Source organism: Microcebus murinus, chromosome 20, assembly GCF_040939455.1.
Source record: "Microcebus murinus isolate Inina chromosome 20, M.murinus_Inina_mat1.0, whole genome shotgun sequence".
Taxonomy (NCBI): Eukaryota; Metazoa; Chordata; class Mammalia; order Primates; family Cheirogaleidae; genus Microcebus; species Microcebus murinus.
In genome coordinates this window covers 20,319,954-20,344,055 of record NC_134123.1, presented here as the reverse complement: position 1 = coordinate 20,344,055, position 24,102 = coordinate 20,319,954, and the positions used below count along the sequence as shown (strand labels likewise).

General features: G+C 47.5%; 2 protein-coding genes across 2 annotated transcripts in view; one reads left to right on the top strand and one right to left on the bottom strand.

Moving 5' to 3' along the window:
* SLC7A6OS (solute carrier family 7 member 6 opposite strand) overlaps positions 1-24,102 on the top strand; it is a 319,699-nt gene that overhangs the window by 4,665 nt on the left and 290,932 nt on the right. The window lies entirely within an intron of this gene.
* Positions 1-24,102, bottom strand: part of CDH3 (cadherin 3) — a 42,533-nt gene that overhangs the window by 6,805 nt on the left and 11,626 nt on the right. The window contains exons 3-12 of the mRNA XM_020282516.2: positions 11,345-11,430; positions 8,991-9,116; positions 8,608-8,763; positions 8,361-8,505; positions 7,214-7,389; positions 6,436-6,564; positions 5,019-5,204; positions 3,379-3,620; positions 2,191-2,336; positions 1,313-1,537 (exon numbers count right to left, since the gene is read on the bottom strand). Of these exons, the coding sequence (XP_020138105.2) occupies positions 1,313-1,537; positions 2,191-2,336; positions 3,379-3,620; positions 5,019-5,204; positions 6,436-6,564; positions 7,214-7,389; positions 8,361-8,505; positions 8,608-8,763; positions 8,991-9,116; positions 11,345-11,430 (1,617 nt within the window). The remainder of the gene's footprint in view (positions 1-1,312; positions 1,538-2,190; positions 2,337-3,378; positions 3,621-5,018; positions 5,205-6,435; positions 6,565-7,213; positions 7,390-8,360; positions 8,506-8,607; positions 8,764-8,990; positions 9,117-11,344; positions 11,431-24,102) is intronic.

Here is a 24,102-nt window from a genome sequence, read left to right as displayed (position 1 = left end):
GAAACTGGGCATTTGGTTTCTTTGGTAGGAATCTGAATGTACTGACACCCCATTTCCCTTCTTCTGGGAGACCCCAGTTCCAGAAGGATGGGGAAACACTTTAAACCAGGGCAAGGCGGTGCTTCTCCAAGAGCTTAATTGCCACATGAGGCTGGACCCACCTTTCTCTTGCATCCTGGGTCCTCACCCACTCGATACCAGTAAGACCCTTCTCCAGGTCTCATGACAACTTAAAAAAAAATCACTGAAGGCTAGAAGCTCTGAGCTGGTGGATTGGTAAGAGCCAGGACAAGGAGGCGGATGGGAGCAGTGCTGTGCGGGGGGCCAGGTCCCTGGAGGCAAAGCCTGGCTGCGACTTCTACTACTCACCTACTCTGCGCCCTTGGGCGTGCTATCTAACCCCTCCAAGCCTCATCTCATCTGTAAGTAGGGATTAAAATACTGACCGCAGAGTTGGGTAGAAATATTAAACAAGGAAAAGAGGAAAAAGCATTTTATATACCACCAGGGCTCAAAAAATAGTAGGCAGTAGAGCATTACGCTAAGACAGACTGCCTGCATTAAAATCTTGGTGAGGCCGGGCGCAGTGGCTCACGCCTGTAATCCTAACACTCTGGGAGGCTGAGGTGGGTAGATCGCTCAAGGACAGGAGTTCGAAATCAGCCTGAGCAAGTGGGAGATCTTGTCTCTATTAAAAATAGAAAAAAATTAATTTGGTCAACTAAAAATTAGCCGGGCATGGTGGCGCATGCCTATAGTCCCAGCTACTTGGGAGGCTGAGGCAGAAGGATCACTTGAGCTCAGGAGTTTGAGGTTGCTGTGAGCTAGGCTGACGCCACAGCACTCACTCGAGCCTGGGCAACAAAGTGAGACTCTTGTTTCAAAAAAAAAAAAAAAAAATCTTGGTGACACCATTTCTTTGCCATACAGCTTCTGGCCAGATATTTAGACTTTAGATTCTATAAGCCAGGGTTTCCTCACCTGTAAAGTGTGTGTGTGTGTGTGTGTGTGTGTGTGTGTGTGTGTGTGTGAAAGAGAGAGACAGTAGCAGCCTCTTTGCAGGTTGTTGTGGGATGAGTCAGTTTTTCCACTGGCACAGAAAGGTGACTGGGCTGGAATGGTACTTTGGGGTCCTGTGGAATTCTAAAGGTTTCCACTAGGTTGTTACAAAGCATCTATTGAAGCTCTGGAGGAGACTGTTACCTCTGTGACCCACACGATGCTGGACAGGAGCGTGTGCAGGGTCCTGGTACAGGGCAGACGCCCACCCGGCAAAGCTGCCACCCGCCCGCCACCCCCACCCGTGAGCTACCTTTCTCATTGACCTCTGCCGTCCAGTGGATGTCCGAGTCGTGTGTGAGCTGGGCCTGGAAAGGGGAGGTGTGGGGGGACAGGTCCTTGTCCGTGATGTTCAGCACTTGGGGTACGGGGCTTTGGTTGCAGATGGTGATCTGCTGGGGCTCAGGGACCGGGCCGTGGTCGTTGACGTCGATAAGTGTCAGCAGGAGGGTCCCCGTGCCCGTGGTGGGAGGACTCCCTGTTCACAACAACACATGACCTTTCAGCACCTGCCCTTGGTCGGGCTGATGAATCAATGTTAAGCTCCCCGTGACCGACTCCACCAGCCCCAGGAGACTACTTACCGCCCACCTCTAAGCTCGCAAGACCTTCCATGCCTTGGCTTTCAACACACAGCAGATACTTGCCGATCAAGCCATCATTCTCCCCACTAATGGCACCACCACAGTCACATGGTGAAACCAGTCATCCTCAGGACCAGTCCCTGCACTCTGCTGCAACAGGTCACCTGCCTGCAGGCCTTGTGTCACTACGGCTCAAGTAAAACCACTACGGTGTGATGTCACTAATCACTCATGGCACTTTCCAGGCAGCCCCTATCTGTCAATCACAAGGGGAAGCTGACGGGTCAATTCAGGCTCAGTGAACCGAAAACTCAGGCTACATGGAATCTTCAGAACGTGTCCTAAGTCTTGGGTTTTAAAGAAACTGGAATCATGGCCAGTAATCTGAGGCCTGGACTTAAAAAGACTCCTCTTAAAGACCCCTTTCACCCTCTGGACGGGTCTACAGCTGCTTCCCTGACACACTCTGCCTGTGGAGGGGACACGCTGTGTCATGTCACCTGGGAACCAAAGGTGGCCTCTGTGAAAGGGTGGAGGAAGCTCTCACCATTGTCCGCGGCCAGGACGATGACCTCATAGACGTTGTTCCTCACAAACTGCTCATCCTCGCGGTCTAAGGTGCCCGAGGCAGTGACCTGCCCGCTGTCTGGGTCCATGGCCAGCCACCCGGCTGGGTCTCTCAGGATATGGTAGCTGGAGAGGGAAAGTTGAGAAGAGTCACACCCGGAATACTTGGAATTCTGGTGTCATCATTCAAGGCCTCCTTGTACTGCCTGGCAGATGGACTCTGGGCTCCTAGGCAGGATCGTGTGGAAACTGCGTCTCACCTGTGACAGGCGCCTAACACAGCGGGGAGGGGGGTCCCAGCAGGGAGATGTGAGAGAGTGAGGAAACACCTGCGTGCTGAGCCCCTCCTTAAGAGTCTTCAGCCTCAAGGAGGGTAGGAAAAAGAGGTCCTATGCAGGGGTGACATTCGAAATATCTAACCATCAGCCAGGCACGGGGGCTCACGCCTGTAATCCCAACACTTTGGGACGCTGAGGCGAGAGGATCACTTGAGGCCAGGAGTTTGAGACCAGCCTGGGCAACATAGCAAGATCTTGTCTGTACAAAAAATTTTTTAAATGAGCCAGGTGGCCGGGCGTGGTGGCTCACGCCTGTAATCCTAGCACTCTGGGAGGCCGAGGTGGGCGGATTAACCAAGGTCAGGAGTTCGAAACCAGCCTGAGCAAGAGCGAGACCCCGTCTCTACTATAAATAAAAAGAAATTATTTGGCCAACTAAAAAAATAATATATACATATTACCATGCGCCGGGCATGGTGGCGCATGGCTGTAGTCTCAGCTACTCGGGAGGCTGAGGCAGCAGGATTGCTTGAGTCAAGGAGTTTGAGGTTGCTATGAGCTAGGCTGACGCCACGGCACTCACTCTAACCTGGGCAACAAAGCGAGACTCTGTCTCAAAAAAAAAATAAAAAAATAAAAATTAGCCAGGCATGGTGGTACATGCCTGTAGACACAGCTACTCAGGAGGCTGAGGCAGGAGGATCGCTTGAGACCAGGTTGCAGTATGACGGTGTCACTGTACTCCAGCCTGGGCAACAGAGCAAGATCTCGTTTCAAAAAAACAAAATATTTAACCATCTTTTTGGCAATTAGAACAAATGCTGCCCATAATAAACCACCCATCTGGCTGTACCAGTGCGTCTGGCTGACTGAGGCCAGCTCCCAAGTACCTGATCTTCTGATCCTCCTTGTCAGGATCCTGCGCAGTGTAGACGCACACAGGCTCCCCGGTGGAGACGCCCTCCTGGACCTCGATGACTTTGGAGGGTGGGACAAACACGGGTGCCTCATTCACATCCTCCACATGCACCACTACGGTGGCCGTGGAGGTTGGCAGCTTCACCACAAAGGGAGCCTCGTTGGTCACTGCAACGTACAGGGTGTGCTGGTGCTTGGCCTCAAAATCCAAGCCCTAGGAGAAGAGGCAGGAGGACCTGAACCGCCACGTTGACCGAGAGGAGGTCTCACGCAGCGCAGTGGGTGTCAGAGGAAAGACCCAATACTGGGGGCTTGAGGTCCCCACCGGCAACAATGCTGCCCCCTCCTTGTCCCATAATGCCTCCTGCGTTTCCTGCGTGGACATCTAAGGGGACCTTCAGATCATCCCAAATGTAACTGGATTTGTGAGCCCTAGAACATTGATTCCCAGTGGGGTGGTGACAGCCCCCAAGCGGTGTTTTAGAAACTTGTGGAGGCATTTGTAGTTGTCATCATGACTGAGGGATATCACTGCCATTTACAGGCTGGGGCAGGGGTGCCACGTCCCACAGCATTACAGACATGCAGCACTGTCCCAGATCTTACGTGACTTGCCAATATCCCCCTGAACATTCATACATTCGTGGATGTGAAAAACCTGTTTATAATTAGAGTCTGGAACAGGTTTTACACGTGAACAAAGTTTTGGGTGTGCTTTTAATATATACTTAATTTTCTCAGGAATGTAACTTCTGAGAGCTCATAATTAAATCTGTTCACGACTTTCTCAAGAGTTGTTTATTCACTGTTCTGAAAAGACATCAAGACCGCTTGCAGCGTGAGTCACCGGGGGACACATGGTACCCACTGCATTTGGATGATTCTACAGAGAGATGCAGGTAACCGACCACTTCATTATGTTTTCCAGTGTAGTTGTGCCCAAAAGTTGACATACCAAAATATTTTAAATGCAGTAATTTTTTTTCCTGTAAATTTCTCTTTTCTTTTATGGTTAGGGCATTCTATTCTTCTAGAAATTACGAGTTAGGTTAGTTACATTAGAAATGAACTCCACCAGCCTGAGCAAGAATGAGACCCTATCTCTATTAAAAATAGAAAAAAATTAGCTGGACAACTAAAAATATATAAAAAAAATTTAGCCGGGCATGGTGGCGCATGCCTACAGTTCCAGCGACTCGGAAGGCTGAGGCAGCAGGATTGCTTGAGCCCAGGAGTCTGAGGTTGCTGTGAGCTAGGCTGACGCCACAGCACTCTAGCCTGGGCAACAAAGTGAGACTCTGTCTCAAAACAAAACAAAACAAAAAAATGGACTCCATTTCACAATGCAAAAGAGGCATAAAGTGTTTGTTGCAAAATATGGGGGAGTGAATCTGAAATAATCTTTAAAGCATTATATAAAATACTGCTTTATGAACTAGGCCATGCTTCATAGTGAAGATTAGGCCAATTTTTTTTTTCATTCTTTTTTTTTTTTTGGAGAGTCTCACTCCGTTGCACAGGCTGGAGTGCAGCGGGCTATCATAGCTCCCTGCAGCCTCTGACTCCTGGCTGCCCCGGGAATGGCCCTTTACTACAGGCCAAACTGACTCACCTTCCTGGTTGTCAAGATGCCCTGGTTGCTCTCAGGGTCGGTGGTGATGGTAAAACGGTCACTGTCGTCACCTCCCACAATGCGGTAGGTGGCGTGCCATGCCGGTGAGTTGGGGGCATCCAGATCGGTCACTGTCAGCCTCTGCACCTCGTGGCCCACTGCATTCTCTGGCACACGGGCCTCGTACTGCCAACATGGGAAGCACAGCACAATCAGGGCAGAGAGAATGACCATCCCGAGAGCCTGTTCCTCTCTGCAGCATCCGGGAATCCTCCATCCAACTCCAGGGGAGCCCCACGTCCTGTACCCTTTCCTGCACCACAACCCACTGAGCGGGTTTTCAGGGCATGTACAGGCGCAGAATGTCGCGGGCATCAGCCCCACAGGGGCTGAGACAGACCACCCCAATCTCGGGCCAGCTGTCCTCACACGAAGGGGCCCAACTCAGGCATCTCACTGGTCTGTGTGCCCTGCCACAGGTAGCTACCTAGCTAGCCGAGATCAGAAAGGTAGAAAGAAGGTGGCAGGAAGGGTTAGGTGCCTGATCGTGCTGGGGCACTGACCAGGAACTTCCCTGGAGGTTCTGGGACAGATGGCAAAGACTGGGAAATCGGCTGCTTAGAGCAAAATTTTAACCTGGGCTAAATATGTTCAGCGGCCAGAGCAATCTAAAGATGGAAGGAGGAGTGTCACCTTGGTTAGCACTGAGTCCTTACCCACTAGGTGTGCAAGCATTCACTGGGAGAAGGCCGGCAGGTGTAGGTGGGAGGCAAGTAAGTTTTCATATCAATATTTTCACATCAAGCACATATTTACAGGGCATTGTGTTAAGAAATGTACATAGCTTATTTATTTAAAACTTGGAACAGGCCAGGCGAGGTGGCTCACGCCTGTAATCCTAGCACTCTGGGAGGCCGAGGTGGGCGGATTGCTCAAGGTCAGGAGTTCGAAACCAGCCTGAGCAAGAGCGAGACCCCGTCTCTACTATAAATAGAAACAAATTAATTGGCCAACTAATATATATAGAAAAAATTAGCCGGGCATGGTGGCGCATGCCTGTAGTCCCAGTTACTCGGGAGGCTGAGGCAGCAAGATCGCTTGAGCCCAGGAGTTTGAGGTTGCTGTGATCTAGGCTGATGCCACGGTACTCACTCTACCCTGGGCAACAAAGCGAGACTCTGTCTCCAAAAAAACCCCAAAAACCTCAGAACAATGCAGCAGGCATTATTGTTACCTCCTTTTCACAGACTAGGAAATGGTGCACAGAGAGGTTAGGTAGTTTACCTAAGGTCACACAGCTAGGAAGTGGTGAGACGGGGACTTGAAGCAGTGCAGGCTGGCTCCAGAGTTTCAAGAGAAAGGAAGAAACTCAGTCCATAATTATCTGATGAGGGAAGAAGGAAGGGCGGAGCATTACCTTCTGGGGGTCAAACACGGGGGCGTTGTCATTGGCGTCGAGGATTTCCACTACTGCCACTGCCGTGGTGGTGGAGCCATCCCCGTCCATGTCTGTGGCCTGGATGGTCAGCGTGTACTCAGGGACTTTCTGGGGAGAAAGAGGGGAGAGGGAAGCCCCTTGTGAGTGCTGTGTGAGGGGTCCCTCACTGGGCTCCGGGAAGCACAGCCTTGGGGGGTGTGGACTGGAGGGTGTTTGTCCCTCTCATGATGTTCTCTCGACCCCCTGACCCACCCCTGCCCACCGCCAGAAGGAACGGGAGCAGAGGGTGGTGCTGGGGAGGGGCCTGCGGGTCCGAACAGTCCTCCTGGGCCTGTCCTGGGGAAAGCTGGGCACTGCCCCCGACCTCTGGCTGCTCTAGAATGACAGCTTCCAGCGGGTGTTTAGGGAAAGGTGTTAATTAGGAAACAGGAGGCAACTCCAGTATTTGTGGAGCTAATTCTACTTTATAGCACACAAGGGACAGGTTTAGGCAACGTGCACGCTAAGCGAGCCATTCCAAGAGGAAATGAGAAAACCTCCAGAAAACATCAAAAGTCTGCACTTTGCAGCTGCCTCCTGGGCCTCAGAGGAGATGCACGGAGATTGCCTGGCAGCTTGCGAACACAACGGCGGCCACCCCAGCTGACCTTCGTCCCATGGTTCTGCCTGCACTTTGGGGACAGGGACAGGAGTTTCTGCTCTCAGAGCCAGGCCCTAGCCTGAGTAGGCAGCACTCTCGCTCCTAAGGGCTGCTCACCTCCCGGTCCAGGCCACTGGAGACCACGCTGATGCTGCCTGTGCCCCGGTGGACGGTGAACATGAGCTCATGCGGGTCCTTCGGTTCCTGGCTATGGATGGAGTAAGCGACCACCCCGTTGTAAGTGTTGATGGCATCGTCCTCGTCCGTGGCCGTCACCTGCATCACAGAAGTGCCTGGAGAGGAGAAGGGGTGAGTGAGCACCTCTCCCTCCCAGCTCCAGTTCCAGCCTCGGCTCCTGCTGGAACTCGGAGAGGCTCCGCCCTGCCGGTCAGCCTGGACCCACCTTCTGATCTTCGGCAGAGATCGCTAGGTGGGGCCTGTATTCTAGACTCCCCTCCTTTCTTAGAACACAATCCTCATTTCAGGCTGGGCAAAGGCCCACCTAGGACAAAGACCATTTCTCATCCCCTCTTTTTTTTTTTTTTTTTGAGATAGAGTCTTGCTTTGTTGCCCAGGCTAGAGTGAGTGCCGTGGCATCAGCCTAGTTCACAGCAACCTCAAACTCCTGGGCTCAAGCGATCCTCCTGCCTCAGCCTCCCAAGTAGCTGGGACTACAGGCATGTGCCACCATGCCCGGCTAATTTTTTTCTATATATATTAGTTGGCCAATTAATTTCTTTCTATTTATAGTAGAGATGGGGTCTCGCTCTTGCTCAGGCTGGTTTTGAACTCCTGACCTCGAGCAATCTGCCTGCCTTGGCCTCCCAGAGTGCTAGGATTACAGGTGTGAGCCACCGTGCCCGGCCTACAAGTTATTTCTAATTCTCACGATTCTTTAAGGTTGATATCCCTGTTTTTAGATATTAGCATTGGGGCTCATGGGTCAAGAATATGCCCAGGGTTGCAGCCAGTAAAGAGGCCAAGATTCAACCTTAGATCTTTGCAGCTCTGAAGCTAGTGGTTCCCAAACTTGGGTGATCGTCAGAAGCTCAGGGGAATTTTCAAATATATAGATTGCAGAGCTCTACTCTGCGATCATTCTTATTTAGGAATCTTGGCATGGAGCAGGGAACCTGGATTTTTAAGAAGATCCCGGGTAATCTGATGCACAGCCAGGGAAATCAGGTGTGGTGGGATCTGCCAGCACTTGAGGGTCTGGGCCTTAAGTGCGGCCCCAGAGCAGTCCCTTCCCCGGCCCTCTTACCGGGCAGTGCCCCCTCTAAGACGCTCCCTCTGAAGACGTCCTGGGTGAACTTGGGCTTGTGGTCATTCTGGTCCGTGACGATGATGGAGATGTTCATGGGCTCCTCCACTGAAGCACCATTCTCCGACACGGCGTGGCCAAAGAGCTGTGGGCACACAGGTCGGGGGTCAGCCTGGTGCTAACCTCACCCCAGGCCCCGGGCCCCACTTCTGAGGGGCTGTTTACACAGATGCTGAAGGCTACTTGCCTCATACTTGGCAATCTTCTCCCGGTCCAGCGGCTTATTCAGCAACAACCAGCCCGTCTCTTTCTCTATGGTGAAGACACCCTCAGGGGGGCTGTCTGCCCCGGGCCCCGTGATGCTGTAGAAAATCTTGGTGCCTCTGTCCTTATTCGATTTGAGCTGGAAGCAAAAGAAAACGGCAGTTGATGGAGTGACAGATATCTCATGATGCAGCAGAGAATCTTCTGCGGAGACATGGGGAGGGACACTGGCTCATTAGACCTTGCTCCTATGCGAAAGAGGCTTTGCTCTGTAGGCCTGGGCACTCAGGAGCAAGAAACCGCACACGCAGGCCTTGGGATGGGGCCTACAGCCGCCAGGGACTCCCAGGGAGAAGGCAGCCTTACCTGGTTCAGCTTCTGGGGGAAGGGACCCTTGCCGTTCTCAGAGACAGATATCGGCGGGACCACCCATTCTCTCTTGCGTCTTCGTAAGACACGTTTGGATGGGGAGATCTTCAATGCCTTCTTCTCCTGCAAGGAGAAAACACCCCTTAACCCAGATGCACAAATGGCTGGAACAAGCCCAATACCATCTCACCTACCGGAGCTAAGGATTAGGAGAGAAATCCAGATGGGCCTATTGCAAAAGGAAACTTGGAAATAATCTAAATGTTCACTCATAGTGGAATACACTGGAATACACCACAGCACGTCCATCTGGTGGGACACTATGCAGCTCTAAAAATGAGAATGAGGACACCGTCTGTGGACTGACAGGGAAAGATCTTTGATACATACTGTTAAATGAAAAGATCAAGGTACAAGACAACTGAACATAGTTTAGTATGTTCTTTAACAAATACTTACATAGTACTTAATATGTGCCAGGCACTGTTCCATCTTTTGTGTAAAAGGTAGGAAATAAGACTACATAGTCATATCTTCCTATACACAGATAAGTCTGGGAGGAAACAGAAGAAACTAGTAACAGTGGTATCTGTGGAAAGGAGGTGGGCATTGTACTGCTATAATATACTGGTAAGCACACAAAAAGATACAGACATGACTAATATGTTAGTTTTTATGTAAAAGAAATGAGGGGAAAAGGTTTTTTAATATCTGCATATATACAAAATATGTAACATATATACAATATAAATAAATATGTAATATATAAGTATATAATATAAACTCTGGAAGGAAAGAAACTGGCAACAGTGAGAGAACACCCTTCCCTTTGAGGGGAGGAAAGGGCTTTAGAAGATGAAGACAAACAAGACATAATTTATTGCATAAATTTTTTTTTTTGAGACAGAGTCTCACTTTGTTGTCCAGGCTAGAGTGAGTGCCGTGGCGTCAGCCTAGTTCACAGCAACCTCAATCTCCTGGGCTCCAGCAATCCTCCTGCCTCAGCCTCCTGAGTACCTGGGACTACAGGTATGCACCACCATGCTCGGCTAATTTTTTCTATATATATTAGTTGGCCAATTAATTTCTTTCTATTTTTATAGTAGAGATGGGGTCTCGCTCTTGCTCAGGCTGGTTTCCAACTCCTGACCTCAAGCAGTCCGCCTGCCTCGGCCTCCCAGAGTGCTAGGATTACAGGCGTGAGCCACCGCACCCGACCTTTTTTTTTTTTTTTTTTTTGAGACAGAGTCCGGCTCTGTTGTCCCAGCTAGAGTGCAGTGGCATCATCATAGCTCACTGCAGCTTCAAATTCCTGGGCTCAAGTGATCGTCCTGCCTCAGCCTCTTGAGGAGCTGGGACTACAGGTGGGCAGCACCACGCCCAGCTAATTTTTCTGCTTTTTGTAGAGACGAGGTCTTATTCTTGCTCAGGCTGGACTCAAGCAATCCTCCCGCCTCAGCTTCCCAGGGTAGCTGCTAGGATTACACAGATGAACCCCCACGCCAGACGCCGGGCCTTATTGTATAACTTTTTAATATTTTTTTATTTTTGAACCATGCAGTTATATTAGCTATTCAAAAAATTAAAAGAAACAGGCCGGGCGTGGTGGCTCACGCCTGTAATCCTAGCACTCTGGGAGGCCGAGGTGGGCGGATTGCTCGAGGTCAGGAGTTCGAAACCAGCCTGAGCAAGAGCAAGACCCCATCTCTACTATAAATAGAAAGGAATTAATTGGCCAACTAATATATATATATATACAAAAAAAAAAAATTAGCCGGGCATGGTGGCGCATGCCTGTAGTCCCAGCTACTTGGGAGGCTGAGGCAGCAGGATTGCTTGAGCCCAGGAGATTTAGGTTGCTGTGAGCTAGGCTGACGCCATGGCACTCACTCCAGCCAGGGCAACAAAGCGAGACTCTGTCTCCAAAAAAAAAATAAATAAAAAAAATAAATAAAAGAAAAGAAACAAAAAAGTGTGGCCAAGTGCTTCGGGTCCATCCTTCTAGAGGCTCGTGGGACTAGCAGTCCTGTGTTGGAATTGCCCTCACTTTTGGTTAACCTGGATACTACAGGAAATGAGGAAAGGGCAGTAGGAGAGGAGCCCCGAGGGATGAAGGACTCTATCGATTCCTCACAAGGCAGCCCTTTGCCCCACCGGCCTGACTCTCTGGTGCGCCTGCTGGGTGGTGAAGCACTACCCTACTTAGGGAAGCATTCGCTCTCACAGCTGTGGGCAGCTGAGGGCTAACACCCCTCCCCTGAAGGGTTAATTGGGCTGTGGCTCACGGCGGCGATCTAGGCATGCACAGAGAACATCTTTCTTTTGTCCTGCAGGTGGACATGGGGTTTTACCTGGACCGTCTCGCTGTTTAGCACAGTGAAGTCGTCGTCACCAGTGCTACGCCGAGCTGACTCTTGACCAGCGCAGCCCAGGAATACTGTGGAGAAGGGAGAAAGAGTAATTAGGAAGTGGGTGGAAGGCTTCTGGAAGTTACCAAAGGGGAGACTACGATCAAGGATTGTTACCAAGTGGCTGAAGACAGGGGACCTGCCTGACTTCCTCTAACCAGCAGTGTGACCAATACAAGTGTCAGATGGGGCTTCCAAGTTTGGTCTCAAGAGGGAGGACCACCTCGGGGTCACTTTGTGAGCCAAATCCCTCTTTGTCCATGAGGCCAAAGAACCAAGATCACAGACATTCAGCCATATCAGCCCCAGGCGGCCTCATAGGACATAGGGTTGACTCTAGGTCATAGCTAGAGGCAGAAGATTTTCTGAAGGCCACGGGTCTATCTACACACAATATACATCCTGTGGCCCGCACAGATCGCTCTGGACAACCTTTGATTGTTTCAGTTTTGTCATGCTCCTTCCTTCAGAATCTCCTCACTTGCCTACCCTAAAAGGAGTACTCCGAATTAATAGCTACCATTCCCCAGCCAGAGAATGGGCCCATTTCATCCTTATAACTACCCCAGCAAGGTCGCTCTTAGTCCCTTTTCAAAGATAAGAAAACAGGTTCAAAAGCCAGGTCTGTCTAACTCCGAGACACACACTAGAAAGTATTCACAATCAATGTTCTTACCTGCCCTTCCCTGTGGCCCAAGCATGAAATCAGGGAACCCGCCGGGAGCCACACCCTGGGCCCAATCAGCGCCACCCTCTGCCGGGAGCTCACGCCCTCGCTACGCTGCAGCCTGACAAGGACCACAGGACAGTATTGTGCCTGCCCGTACAAATGCCAGTGTGAAGGCTCCCAGCTGTCCTTTTGGAAAGGCTGTCCTTTAGTCTCCAACTATTATTATTTTATTTAAAAATAATCCTTCCTTAAAATAAGAAAGAATAACAGAGGAGGGTTTTTTGTTTTTTTACAATAAAAGGAATGTGGACATGATAAAGTACTCATATAGTATGTTAGAGTATATACTGGGCATAGTGGCTCGTGCCTATAATCCTGGCACTTTGGGAGGCCAAGGCAGGAGGATTGCTTGAGGCCAAAAGTTCAAAACCAGCCAAGGCAACTTAGGGAGACCCTATCTCTACAAATAAAAAATTTAAAAAAATATTAGTCATCTATAGTCCTAAATATTCAGGAGGATCACTTGAGCCCAGGAGTTTTGAGATTACAGTAAGTTACAATCCGGCCACTACACTCCAGCCTGGGCAACAGAGTGAGACCCTGTCTCTGAAAAAAATAAATAAATAAAAAAATAAAGGATTTATATCCAGAATATGTAAGAACCCCTAAAGCTCAATAACAAAATATAACCCAATTTTAAAAACAGGCAAAGAAACTGAAAAGACATTTCTCCAAAGATACAATGGCCAATAAACACATGAAAAAGATGCTCAATATCAGTAGTCATTAGGGAAATGCAAAGCAAAATCACAACGAGATATCACTTCATACCCACTAGGATGGCTATATTTAAAAAAAGGAAGATTAAAAATGTTGACAAGGATCTGAGGAAATTGGAATCCTCACACAATGCTAATGGGAATATGAAATGGTACAGCCACTATGGAAAATAGTTTGGCAGTTTCTCAAAAAGTTAAATATAGAATTACCATATGACCTTGCAGTTCTACTCATATGTATACACTTAGAAGAACTGAAAGTAAGCACTCAAACAGATATTTGCATACAAATTTTTATAGCAGCATTATTTACAAGAGCCAAAAGGTGGAAACAATTCCAACTGCCCATCAAGAGATGAAGATGTGGTAGTACAAACACACAGGGGAATAGTATATAGCCTTTTATTTTATTTTATTTTATTTTATTTTATTTTATTTTATTTTATTTTATTTAGAGACAGAGTCTTGCTCTGTTGCCCAGGCTAGAGTGAGTGCCGTGGCGTCAGCCTAGCTTATAGCAACCTCAAACTCCTGGGCTCAAGCAATCCTGCTGCCTCAGCCTCCCGAGTAGCTGGATACAGGCATGCGCCACCATGCCTGGCTAGTTTTTTTCTATATATATTAGTTGGCCAATTAATTTCTTTCTATTTATAGTAGAGACGGGGTCTCACTCTTGCTCAGGCTGGTTTTGAACTCCTGACCTCGAGCAATCCGCCCGCCTCGGCCTCCCAGAGTGCTAGGATTACAGGCGTGAGCCACCGCACCCAGCCTGTACACAAATTTTTATAGCAGCATCATTTACAACAGCCAAAAGGTGGAAACAATTCCAACTGCCCATCAAGAGATGAGTAAACAAGATGTGGTACAAACACACAGGGGAATAGTATACAGCCTTTTAAAGGAATGAAGTTCTGACACATGCTACAACATGGATGAACCTGGAACACATTATGCTAAGTGAAATAAACAAGTCACTAAAGGTTACCAGTTTCCACTTGGGATGAAGGAAAACATTCCAGAGATGGATAATGGCGATGTTGCACAACACATTCCAGAATGTACCTAGTACCTGTTTACTTAAAAATGGTTAAAATGGTAAATGTTATGTTATGCATATCTCGTCACATACACAAAGCTAGAAGTCTGACGTGGGAGTGTAAAACGGGACAATGGCTTTGGAAGACGGTCTGGCAGCACCTGCTGATATATGCAGTCCCCAAGAACCAGCAGTTCCACTGTGATGCACAGACCCAACAAAAATACATTCACCGAGAGACACGCACCGTAATGTCCACAGCAGCGCGGTTCATGTAATGGGCTATACTCACATAATGAAATGAATCAACTAGAGGGACATGCAGCAACATGGGCGAATCCAAACAACTTAGGGTGGAATGATAAAGCCAGATACCAGAGAGGACATATGCATGCGTGTCCATGATTCCATTGATATGAAGTTCAAAAACAGGCAGAGCTAATCTGGGTGAAGGAAGACACTGGCCATCTTTTGGGCTCAGTGAAAGGAAGCGGGAAGCAGGGCTCAAGGACCGTAAAGAGCTGGCTTTGGTTCCCCAGAGCCCAGGAGCTCACGTACACAGGCGGGAGCCTCTGTGGGAAGGTAGGAATGTGCCTGGCAGAAAGAGAAGATTGCTTAGGAACCAGCCCTGCCTCCTTGACGACATCCCCACTGAGGAGTCCTGGGCTGTGTCACGCTTGGCCAGTGGGAAGGGAAAAAGGGATCTAGGCCTGATTCAGTTCCAGAGGGTCCCAGGGGCCACAAGATCCGATCCCCAGGGTGGCCACGCCCGTTATCTGCAGCGCACAGCTCTGTAGTTTCATCTTCTGAGGGATCTTGCTTTGCCTTAGCACTAGAAGGACCAGGAATGACATGTGGCAAAGGCTAAATCATCTTAAACGTAGGGCAAATGTTAATCCATGGGGCACTCGCACCATGGGTTATTTATCCAGCCGTGCAAGGTGACACTTACGGAGTTTCAAAATAGGGAAGTTCTTATGCTAACAAAATATGTAGAAGGCAGAACTACATATAATATTAACCTATAGTAGCTGTGCAAAGAAAAAAGCCAGGAAGAAAACGAACCTTCCCGATGATTAGTTATCAGCTACTTATTTTCAAATCTCTTGCTTTAACCATTTGGCCATGACTACCTGCTAGCAACTTTTCTTAACTTTTCTTTAGGTCCAAGTCTTCTCTTAACATGAACTGTGTCCCCCCAAATTCATATGTTGCAGTCCTAACCCTCAGTACCTCACAGTGTGACTATATGTGAAGACAGGGTCTTTAAAGAGGTAATTAAGTTAAAATGAGATCATTAGAGTGGCCCTAATCCAGTATGACTGGTATTTTTAGAAGAAGAGGAAATTTGGACATAGTTACAGAGGGAAGACCATGTGAAGACACAGGGAGAAAATGACCATCTGTGAGTCAAGGAGAAAGGCCTTAAAAAAACCCAACCCTGGCCGGGCGCTGTGGCTCACGCCTGTAATCCTAGCTCTCTGGGAGGCCGAGGCGGGCGGATTGCTCAAGGTCAGGAGTTCAAAACCAGCCTGAGCAAGAGCGAGACCCCGTCTCTACTATAAATAGAAAGAAATTAATTGGCCAACTGATATATATATATATGAAAAAAAAATTAGCCGGGCATGGTGGCACATGCCTGTAGTCCCAGCTACTCGGGAGGCTGAGGCAGAAGGATCACTGGAGCCCAGGAGTTTGAGGTTGCTGTGAGCTAGGCTGACGCCACGGCACTCACTCTAGCCTGGACAACAAAGCGAGACTCTGTCTCAAAAAAAAAAAAAACAAAAAACAAAAAAAAAACCCAACCCTTCCAACACCTTGATCGTGGATTTCTCGACTCCAGAATTGTGAAAAAGTAGGTTTCTGTTGTTTAAGCCACTTAGTTCACAGTACTTTGTTATGGCAGCCCTAGCAAATGTGCACCCATCTCAAGAGTCAGGAATCCCTCCCCTCATGAATCATTACTAATAGATAACATTTATATACTTTCTTATTTAATCTTTACCAAGCAACCTATGGAGTATATTTTTTAGTGTCCATTTTTTTAGATTGGGAATCTGAGAACTTAAACAAATTCATTCCAGTTACACGGCCAGGAAATGGAAAAGCTAGAAGTAGTACTCAGATCTGTCTGAAGCCTGAGTCATTTTCTTACCCACTATAGTTATACGGTCATTCTGATATACCTGAGAGCCTTTTAATTTCTCCGTACCTCCCCACTACCTATTCTCCACCTCCCCCTATGGAAATAACAGAGATTGATTTTTAGGTGCCAAGTGAAGCAGTGTGATATTTAGAGAGAAGCAGTAGAGGTGTGGGTAATAACAGTACCTCCTTATAGGGTTGTTGTGATGATTAAATGAGAATAAATGTAAAGGGCTTAGCATGGTGAATGGCCCATCAGAGGCATTTTGGAAGGGTTTCCTGTTCATAAGATTAATGGAGACAGAGACCCCATTCTTATGCAGGTGCCGATATTAACTTGATCCTGGGTAAGATACTATAATTCTCTGGGCCCCAGAATCCATTGTTTGCTGGAGCTTTGAGTCTGAGGCCTGCCTTCCCTTGGTTTGAAAGAAAGAAAAGCATGTTACTAGGTGTTTATGATGTAGTGGGACCAACACATCTTCTTGATGTATTAATAGTAAGAAGAGTAAGAAAAGCATAAAGGAAACAGCTAAACTTACTAGATGATTCAGCATTTAAAGCTGTACCAAGGACCCATGTAAAAGTCCCTCAAAGATCTGTTAGTTGGAAACATCAGTGTTGATGTGGAACTTGAATTAACTTATTAGGAATTTATATTTTCTCATTTGGAAGATGGAAATTAGAACTCACTGAGCCACCATGAATATCATACAAGACAAAACCCAAGCATGGATTTGTAAACCCCTAGAAGTTCATACGGCATTATCCGCCATTTACCACGTGCGGAAACTGGGGCCCAGAGGTGAGAAGACTTGCCCAAAGTCAAATAGTTGATCAGTGGAATCAGCAGCCAGGATGGTCAGGGTCTAAAGCCACGTGATCCGGAACAGCTTTCATTCAAGAACTTCTTAAGTGCTTCCTATGTGACTATGACATTCTCCTAGATATACTAGGGACACCCTGGGAACAAAAGTGTCCGCTCTTGAGTATCTTTAAATCCTTACAGAATATTCCAAATCACCTTTCCTTAGCTATCTACCAAACTAACCAACAATGCATCATTGTAATTCATGTAATTGTAACTGTAATTACAATAGCAAAAGTTAAGATACGACCTACATGTCCACCAATAAGGGATTGTTCAACTTTGTGCTATGGTATCGCCTATATAAGCGAACACTAAGCAGGCATTAAAAAAAGCTAAAAAAAAGATGAGGACGCTCCTATTTCACATCTATATGAAGAGATCTCTAGTATATATTAATTTTTATTTTTAAAAAGGCATAGTAGAATGTATTCTGTGCTAATGTTCGTATTTTTAAATTGTATTTGAAAAATACCTTTGGAAGGCAACCCAAAAAACTGGGCTTATGAGTAGAGAAACCAGCAGCTAGAGACAGGGATGAGATACTTTTTATGGTATATGCTTCTGAATTCTGACCCACAGGGCTGCATCAGTTATTCCAACACTGATAAAAAATGAATAGTCACTTTTCCCATTCTTTTTTTTTTTTTTTGAGACAGAGTTTCGCTCTGTTGCCTGGGCTAGAGTGAGTGCCGTGGCGTCAGCCTAGCTCACAGCAACCTCAAACTCCTGGGCTCAAGCGATCCTCCTGCCTCAGCCTCCTGAGTAGCTGGGACTACAGATGCACACCACCACATCAGCTAATTTTTTCTATTGTTAGTAGAAATAGGGTCTCACTTTTTGCTCATTGCAAATGAGCAAATGTGGCTGGTCTGGAACTCCTGAGCTCAAGTGATCCTCCCGCCTCGGCCTCCCAGAGTGCAGGATTACAGGCATGAGCCATTGCGCCTGGCCTACTTTTCCCATTCTTAAAATAGTCCTCTTCCTAAGGGAAGGTCTTCAGCGAGCAAAGGGCTAGCCAGATAATTCTGTCAATGATTTCCTTTAATGATAGACTCTCAATGAGTTCTCCAATCCTCTCCCACCAGGTTCCCCAGCAGGAGGCTAATGGATTGACTCCCCTATTACTTAGATCAGGCGTCCTCAAACTACAGCCTGTGGGCCACATGCGGGTGTTTTTGCCCGTTTGTTTTTTTTTTGTTTTTTTTTTTGAGACAGAGTCTCGCTTTCTTGCCCAGGCTAGAGTGAGTGCCGTGGTGTCAGCCTAGCTCACAGCAACCTCAAACTCCTGGGCTCAAGTGATCCTCCTGCCTTAGCCTCCCGAGTAGCTGGGACTACAGGCACGAGCCACCATGCCCGGCTGATTTTTATATTATATATATTAGTTGGCCAATTAATTTCTTTCTATTTTTATGGTAGAGACAGGGTCGGTCTCGCTCAGGCTGGTTTTGAACTCCTGACCTTGAGCAATCCGCCCGCCTCGGCCTCCCAGAGTGCTAGGATTACAGGCGTGAGCCACCGCGCCCGGCCTGCCCGTTTGTTTTTTACTTCAAAATAAGATATGTGCAGTGTGCATAGGAATTTGTTCATAGTCTTTTTTAAACTACAGTCCGGCCCGCCAACAGTCTGAGGGACAGTGAACTGGCCCCCTGTTTAAAAAGTTTGAGGACCCCTGACTTAGAGCCTTAATTCCCAAAACTCTAAGAGCTGCCAGTCCCCCAAGGTGCCAGGAAGCCAGAAATCCTCTTCTTTCTGTCTACATAATCTGCCCCCCAGGAGTATACAACACTGCTACTCTGTCTGCTGGCACATGCCGACTATTACATGGTTCCAAACATTTGTGGCACAGTCATCTGGGCTGCCCATCTATTCTTAGAAGGACAGTATTGGCCAGATGTGGTGGTTAGCACTCTGGGAAGTGGAAGCAAGAGGATCGCTTGAGGCTAGGAGTTAAAGACCAGCCTAAGCAAGAGCAAGACCTTGGCTCTACTAAAAATAGAACAATTAGCCAGGCGCCAGTAGTCCCAGCTACTGGGGAGGCTGAGGCAGGAGGATTGCTTGAGCGCAGGAGTTTGAGGTTGCTGTGAGCTAGGCTGACGCCACAGTACTCTAGCCTGGGCCACAGAGTGAGACTCTGTCTCAGAAAAAAATACTTGGATTCAAATCCATATAATGCTGCCAGTTATCTATTGTGTGATTGAGCAAATTATGTGAGCATATGGCAGCACAGTTTGCTCATCTGGAAAATGGAAATAACACCTACCTTCATAAAGTTACTGGGAGGAATAAGCAAGAGAGTGTTCACGCAGCACTGAGCACCATGCCTGGCCCCAAGTAAGTCCTCAATAAACAGTACCTTTAGCCTACTCACAAGTAACCTAGGTTTCTGACTCAAGTCCCAGCCTATCTATCTATCTATCTATCTATCTATCTATCTATCTATCTATCTATCTATCTATCTATCTATTTATTGAGACAGAGTCTCACTTCTGTTGCCCGGGCTAGAGTGCCACGGCATCAGCTTAGCTCACAGCAACCTCAAACTCCTGGGCTCAAGCGATCCTCCTGCCTCAGCCTCCCAAGTAGCTGGGACTACAGGCATGTATCACTATGCCTGGCTAATTTTTTCTATATATTTTTAGTTGGCCAATTAATTTCTTTCTATTTTTAGTAGAGACAGGGTTGCACTCTTGCTCAGGCTGGTCTCAAACTCATGACCTTAGCGATCCTCTCACCTCAGCCTCCCAGAGTGCTAGGATTACAGGTGTGAGCTACCAAGCCCAGCCACCCCAGCCTTTTTATACAGCACAGAAAACTCCCCTCTCTGGGAAGGAGCTAGCTACAACCATATGCTCTACCTGCTGGAGGAAGCAGGTGAAGGGAGAGGGAGACACGCAGACCCAATGAGCAGGATAGTGAGCTGGCTCGGTCTGCACTTGGAGAGGGCTGTTTTGCAGGGGTGCTATGTGGTTTATTGGGGGAGGCAGGGGGTGGAGATCTCACAGACAAGCTGACCTTTCTAGGGAAACTTGCTGGGGCACCTGTAGGAACATGAGCAGTCTTTTCTGCAAGCTATGAGTCACAGAGAGGCTGGTAAATGCTAAGCCCCGAGGCAGAACATTACAACTTCCTCCCAGAAGGTTCCTGGCGCCGCTGGCTAGTATCACCGGATTCCAAAAGAAATTGATCCGAAACCAGGTCTCATCATCACTCACCCCTCTTCTATTCCACCTTCTAATAGCCAGTGAAGTAAACTGATCCCTATTACTGACTACAGCCTGGTTCCATAAGGCCACACACCTTGGCCAAGTCATGGAGGCATGAATGGGCTTGTGTCAACCTCTTGCTGGGACAAACTGATGAGCAGTGATGAATGCATGGAACAACAGTTCCAACCTTAAAGCTGGAAAACAGAGGCCTAAGCATGGCTATTACTTCCACACCCACCTGGGACCTCAGACAAATTCATTTGGCTTTAGCCTGGGTTTCTCCCACAGGGTTCTGAATCACAAGGTCAAGGAGCCTGATGGAGAGGTACCTGTTGTACCAATATAAACTGACAGCTTTCAGCACTGAGCCTAAATGCATAAATCCTAGCATATTATTGAGGAAGGTAAAAAGGGAGTCAGTATCCTGAGACTGCTTCTAGAGAAATTAATAACAAGAAAAGTCAGAGCTCTGCATATTTGTACTAAACAGATGACATCCAATGGAACCAGCAGTCCCTGGCCTATGTTCAAAGTTCTTCTCTTAAGACCATCCTGCCCAACCTAGCCTCAGATCCTGAACTGGTACCACTGTAAAACCTGGGCAATTGGGGGGGGGGGGAGAGCTGTGTGTAGGGGGTAGTTTTAAAAATAGACATATAAGAATTGATGGATACTGGGCTGAGAACCCATTCTTCTTATGTTCCAGGCCTGCTTTGAGGTTGGAATTGCCTAGATACATCCAAATTCCCAAGGGAACACCCTTGACGGTCAGGAACTTGTCTTCTCAGCCATGAATGACATGGCTGTAGCCCAACGTCCAGCCTTAGTGGAAGTTAAATTCTGGCAAAATAAAACCACCCATCTCTCTGGGGACAAAATATCCAACAAGTGATCAATCTCAGCCAGTTTCTCTGCTGATCACTGGGCAATTTGACTGGAAGGGAAGCTTGAACATGTTGCATCCAAAAGGTAGATGAGGGAGTGGAGGGAGAGATTGCCTAGGAAGTCTCTATTCTAGCTTGGTTTAGGGACACATTTAGCTCATAAAGCAAACAAATTAGTCCTGATAGCTACTACTTCCTTCTGTTAAGGGACTGGAATAAGAAGGTACAGGGGGAGGTATGTGCAATTGACTTGAGAGAGGATTCTGGGTAAGAATGGTGGTTTATGCTTATAATCCCAGACTTTGGGAGGCTGAGGCAGGAGAATCACTTGAGCCCAGAAGTAGGAGACCAGTCTGAGCAACATAGCAAGACCTCTGTCTCTACAAAAAATTAGCCAGGCATGGTGGCACGCACCTGTAGTCCCAGCTACTCGGGAGGTGAGGCGGGAGAATGGCTTGAGGCCAGGAGTTTGAGATTACGGTGAGCTATAATCAAGGCACTGCACTCTAGCCTGGGTGACAGAGTGAGACCCTGTCTCAAAAACAAACAAGCAAATAAACAAAAAGAAGATTCCGGCATTTTCCTCAATAAAACTAAAATTATGAAAAAAGTTCACCTACTAAGAAATACAAATTAAAAGGACAAGTACTATGGAATAATTAGGAACTAGGTGCTGCTATATATTGCTAGGGGCAGGGGAATGTAAATTGCCACAACCTTTCCGGCAATTAAGAAGCCTTAAATAAGCCTTAAACAATATTAGGAATTGTTCCAAGATATCATCCCAGATATAACAAAACCATACCTGCAAGAATGTGCATGACTCTTGCTTAAACAGAGTAAAAGAAAACAAGGTCTCACCAACCTAACTTTCAACAGAATAGTTATTAATAATTATGCTATGCTACAGTTGTTCAAATGTCTAATCTACACAGCCTTAAATATCATAAAACCTACCCAGGAAAAAGTGCTCTGTGGAGAGGGAGAAAAAAAAGCAGGTCACAAAACAGCCATTTATAGCATAAGCCCCATAATTATAACATAAAATATTAATAGTTTTATACTTGTACCAAAAAAAAAAAGAGAGAGAGAGAGACAGACCTGGGGAGAGATTGGGCTGGCCCCTGGTACCAGGAAGGTGGTCTGGCTGTCCCCAACCACCAAGTGGCTTCCAGGCATGAGAAGACCAAGATGGCGGCTAATGAGCAGAACCTGATCTGAGGGGCCAATGGGGAGAGCGAGGCTGCAGGCAGCAAGGCATGCTGGGGGAGCCTGCGCCTGCTGAGAGGTGCATGCTGGGATCCCAAGGAGGCTCCGGGCTATTTGATTCACAGGGAACCACCGTGGGGCATGCTGGGATTCCATTTCCTTAGCCAGGCAAGCTCCATCCACTAGGGCCTGCAAGAGCCCCGAGTGTCCCTCACAGGGGCCCAACCCTTCTTCCCCAGAGCTGCAAGCAGAGAAGGTGGAACCGCCACCATGGAGGTGGTCATCACCAGATCACCACAATCAGGGACACTTAAGGAGTCGAGCACAGTGCTGGAGCTGAAGTGCTTAGTCAAAGGCATTCTCAAGTGGCTGCCCATGGAGCAGCGGCTTCAGCCAGCTCCTGGAGGACAACAGCACCCTGGCATAGTGTGTTTACATCTGGCAGACGGTCCCCATCCACACACTCTTCACACTGGACTGTCTCGAAGATGAGGCCCTAGGCTTGGAGCCCTTCTCCAACTCACCCAAGTGGAAGCAGCTGGATTACTAGAGAGGCATGGCTGGGCTCAGGCCCTCTGCCTCAGCTCAGACTTGGGTGGAAAGATAGCGAAATGGAGTTGGAAGGTCTATTTAAAATATTCGTTTGAAAATGCAAAAGCCCTGTATGGGCCATGAGCCCATACACATTGGCCTTATAGCCTTGGACAAGTTATTTAATCTTTAAACTATAACAGTGAGCACTCAATAAATGTAAGCCCTTATTATCCGGTCTCTAAAATGGGAACATACACATGCCCAGGTGCTGGGTAGGGCCAAGCAAGATGTGTTGTGCTTTTAAAAAGCACAATGAAGTATTAAAAATCAGGTACAGTGATTTTAAAAAGTAAAACAAAAGGACAGGACGGTGAAGGCCATTCAGAATCCTGATGTAAGCACAGAGTTTAAAAATGGGATCAATGTGCCATCCAGGCAAGCATTGGAAATTGAATCCAAAATACCATGCTGCTTTCATTCACATCCTACCTGTTTGCTCCTTTCTATACATTTAGCTCTTCATAGTGGCCTTAATAAATGTCACAGAGCAATGATTTCCACACATGTCTGATGGAATCATCTGGAAAACTTTTCAAAAATACAGATTCCCTGCCTCCCACCCACCCATCACCTCTAAGGAATTGGTTTCTGGGGATGGATCTGGGGAACATTGTTGGGTTTTTTTGGTTGTTTTTTTTTTTTTTTTTAAGTTTTGATTCTCCTATTTCTTTTTTTTTTTTTTTTGAGACAGAGTCTCGCTTTGTTGCCCAGGCTAGAGTGAGTGCTGTGGCATCAGCCTAGCTCACAGCAACCTCAATCTCCAGTACTCAAGCAATCCTTCTGCCTCAGCCTCCTGAGTAGCTGGGACTACAGCATGCGCCACCATGCCCGGCTAATTTTTTCTAAATATATTACTTGGTCAATTAATTTCTTTCTATTTATAGTAGAGACGGGGTCTTACTCTTGCTCAGGCTGGTTTCAAACTCCTGACCTCTGGTTTCAAAATCCGGACCTCAAGCAATCCGCCCGTCTTGGCCTCCCAGAGTGCTAGCTAGGATTACAGGCGTGAGCCACCAAGCCCGCCTGATTCTCCCATTTATTTCTTTTGAGTAGGTAAACTGGTATGGCTTTTTGATGGCCATATATCAGAGCATATATCAAAATTTCAAATATCCAGATCCTTCCTCTGGCCAGCACATATATCAGTCTATTCCCAATTCTGTCTATCTACTGGATGCTTTGAAGGTGTCTTAAAATCAATATGTGAAAAATTAAATCCATGATCTTCTTTGCCCTTACCCCAAATATGGTCCTTTTCTAGCATTTCTCTCGCAGAGAAGAGTATATCATACACTCAGCTGCTCAAG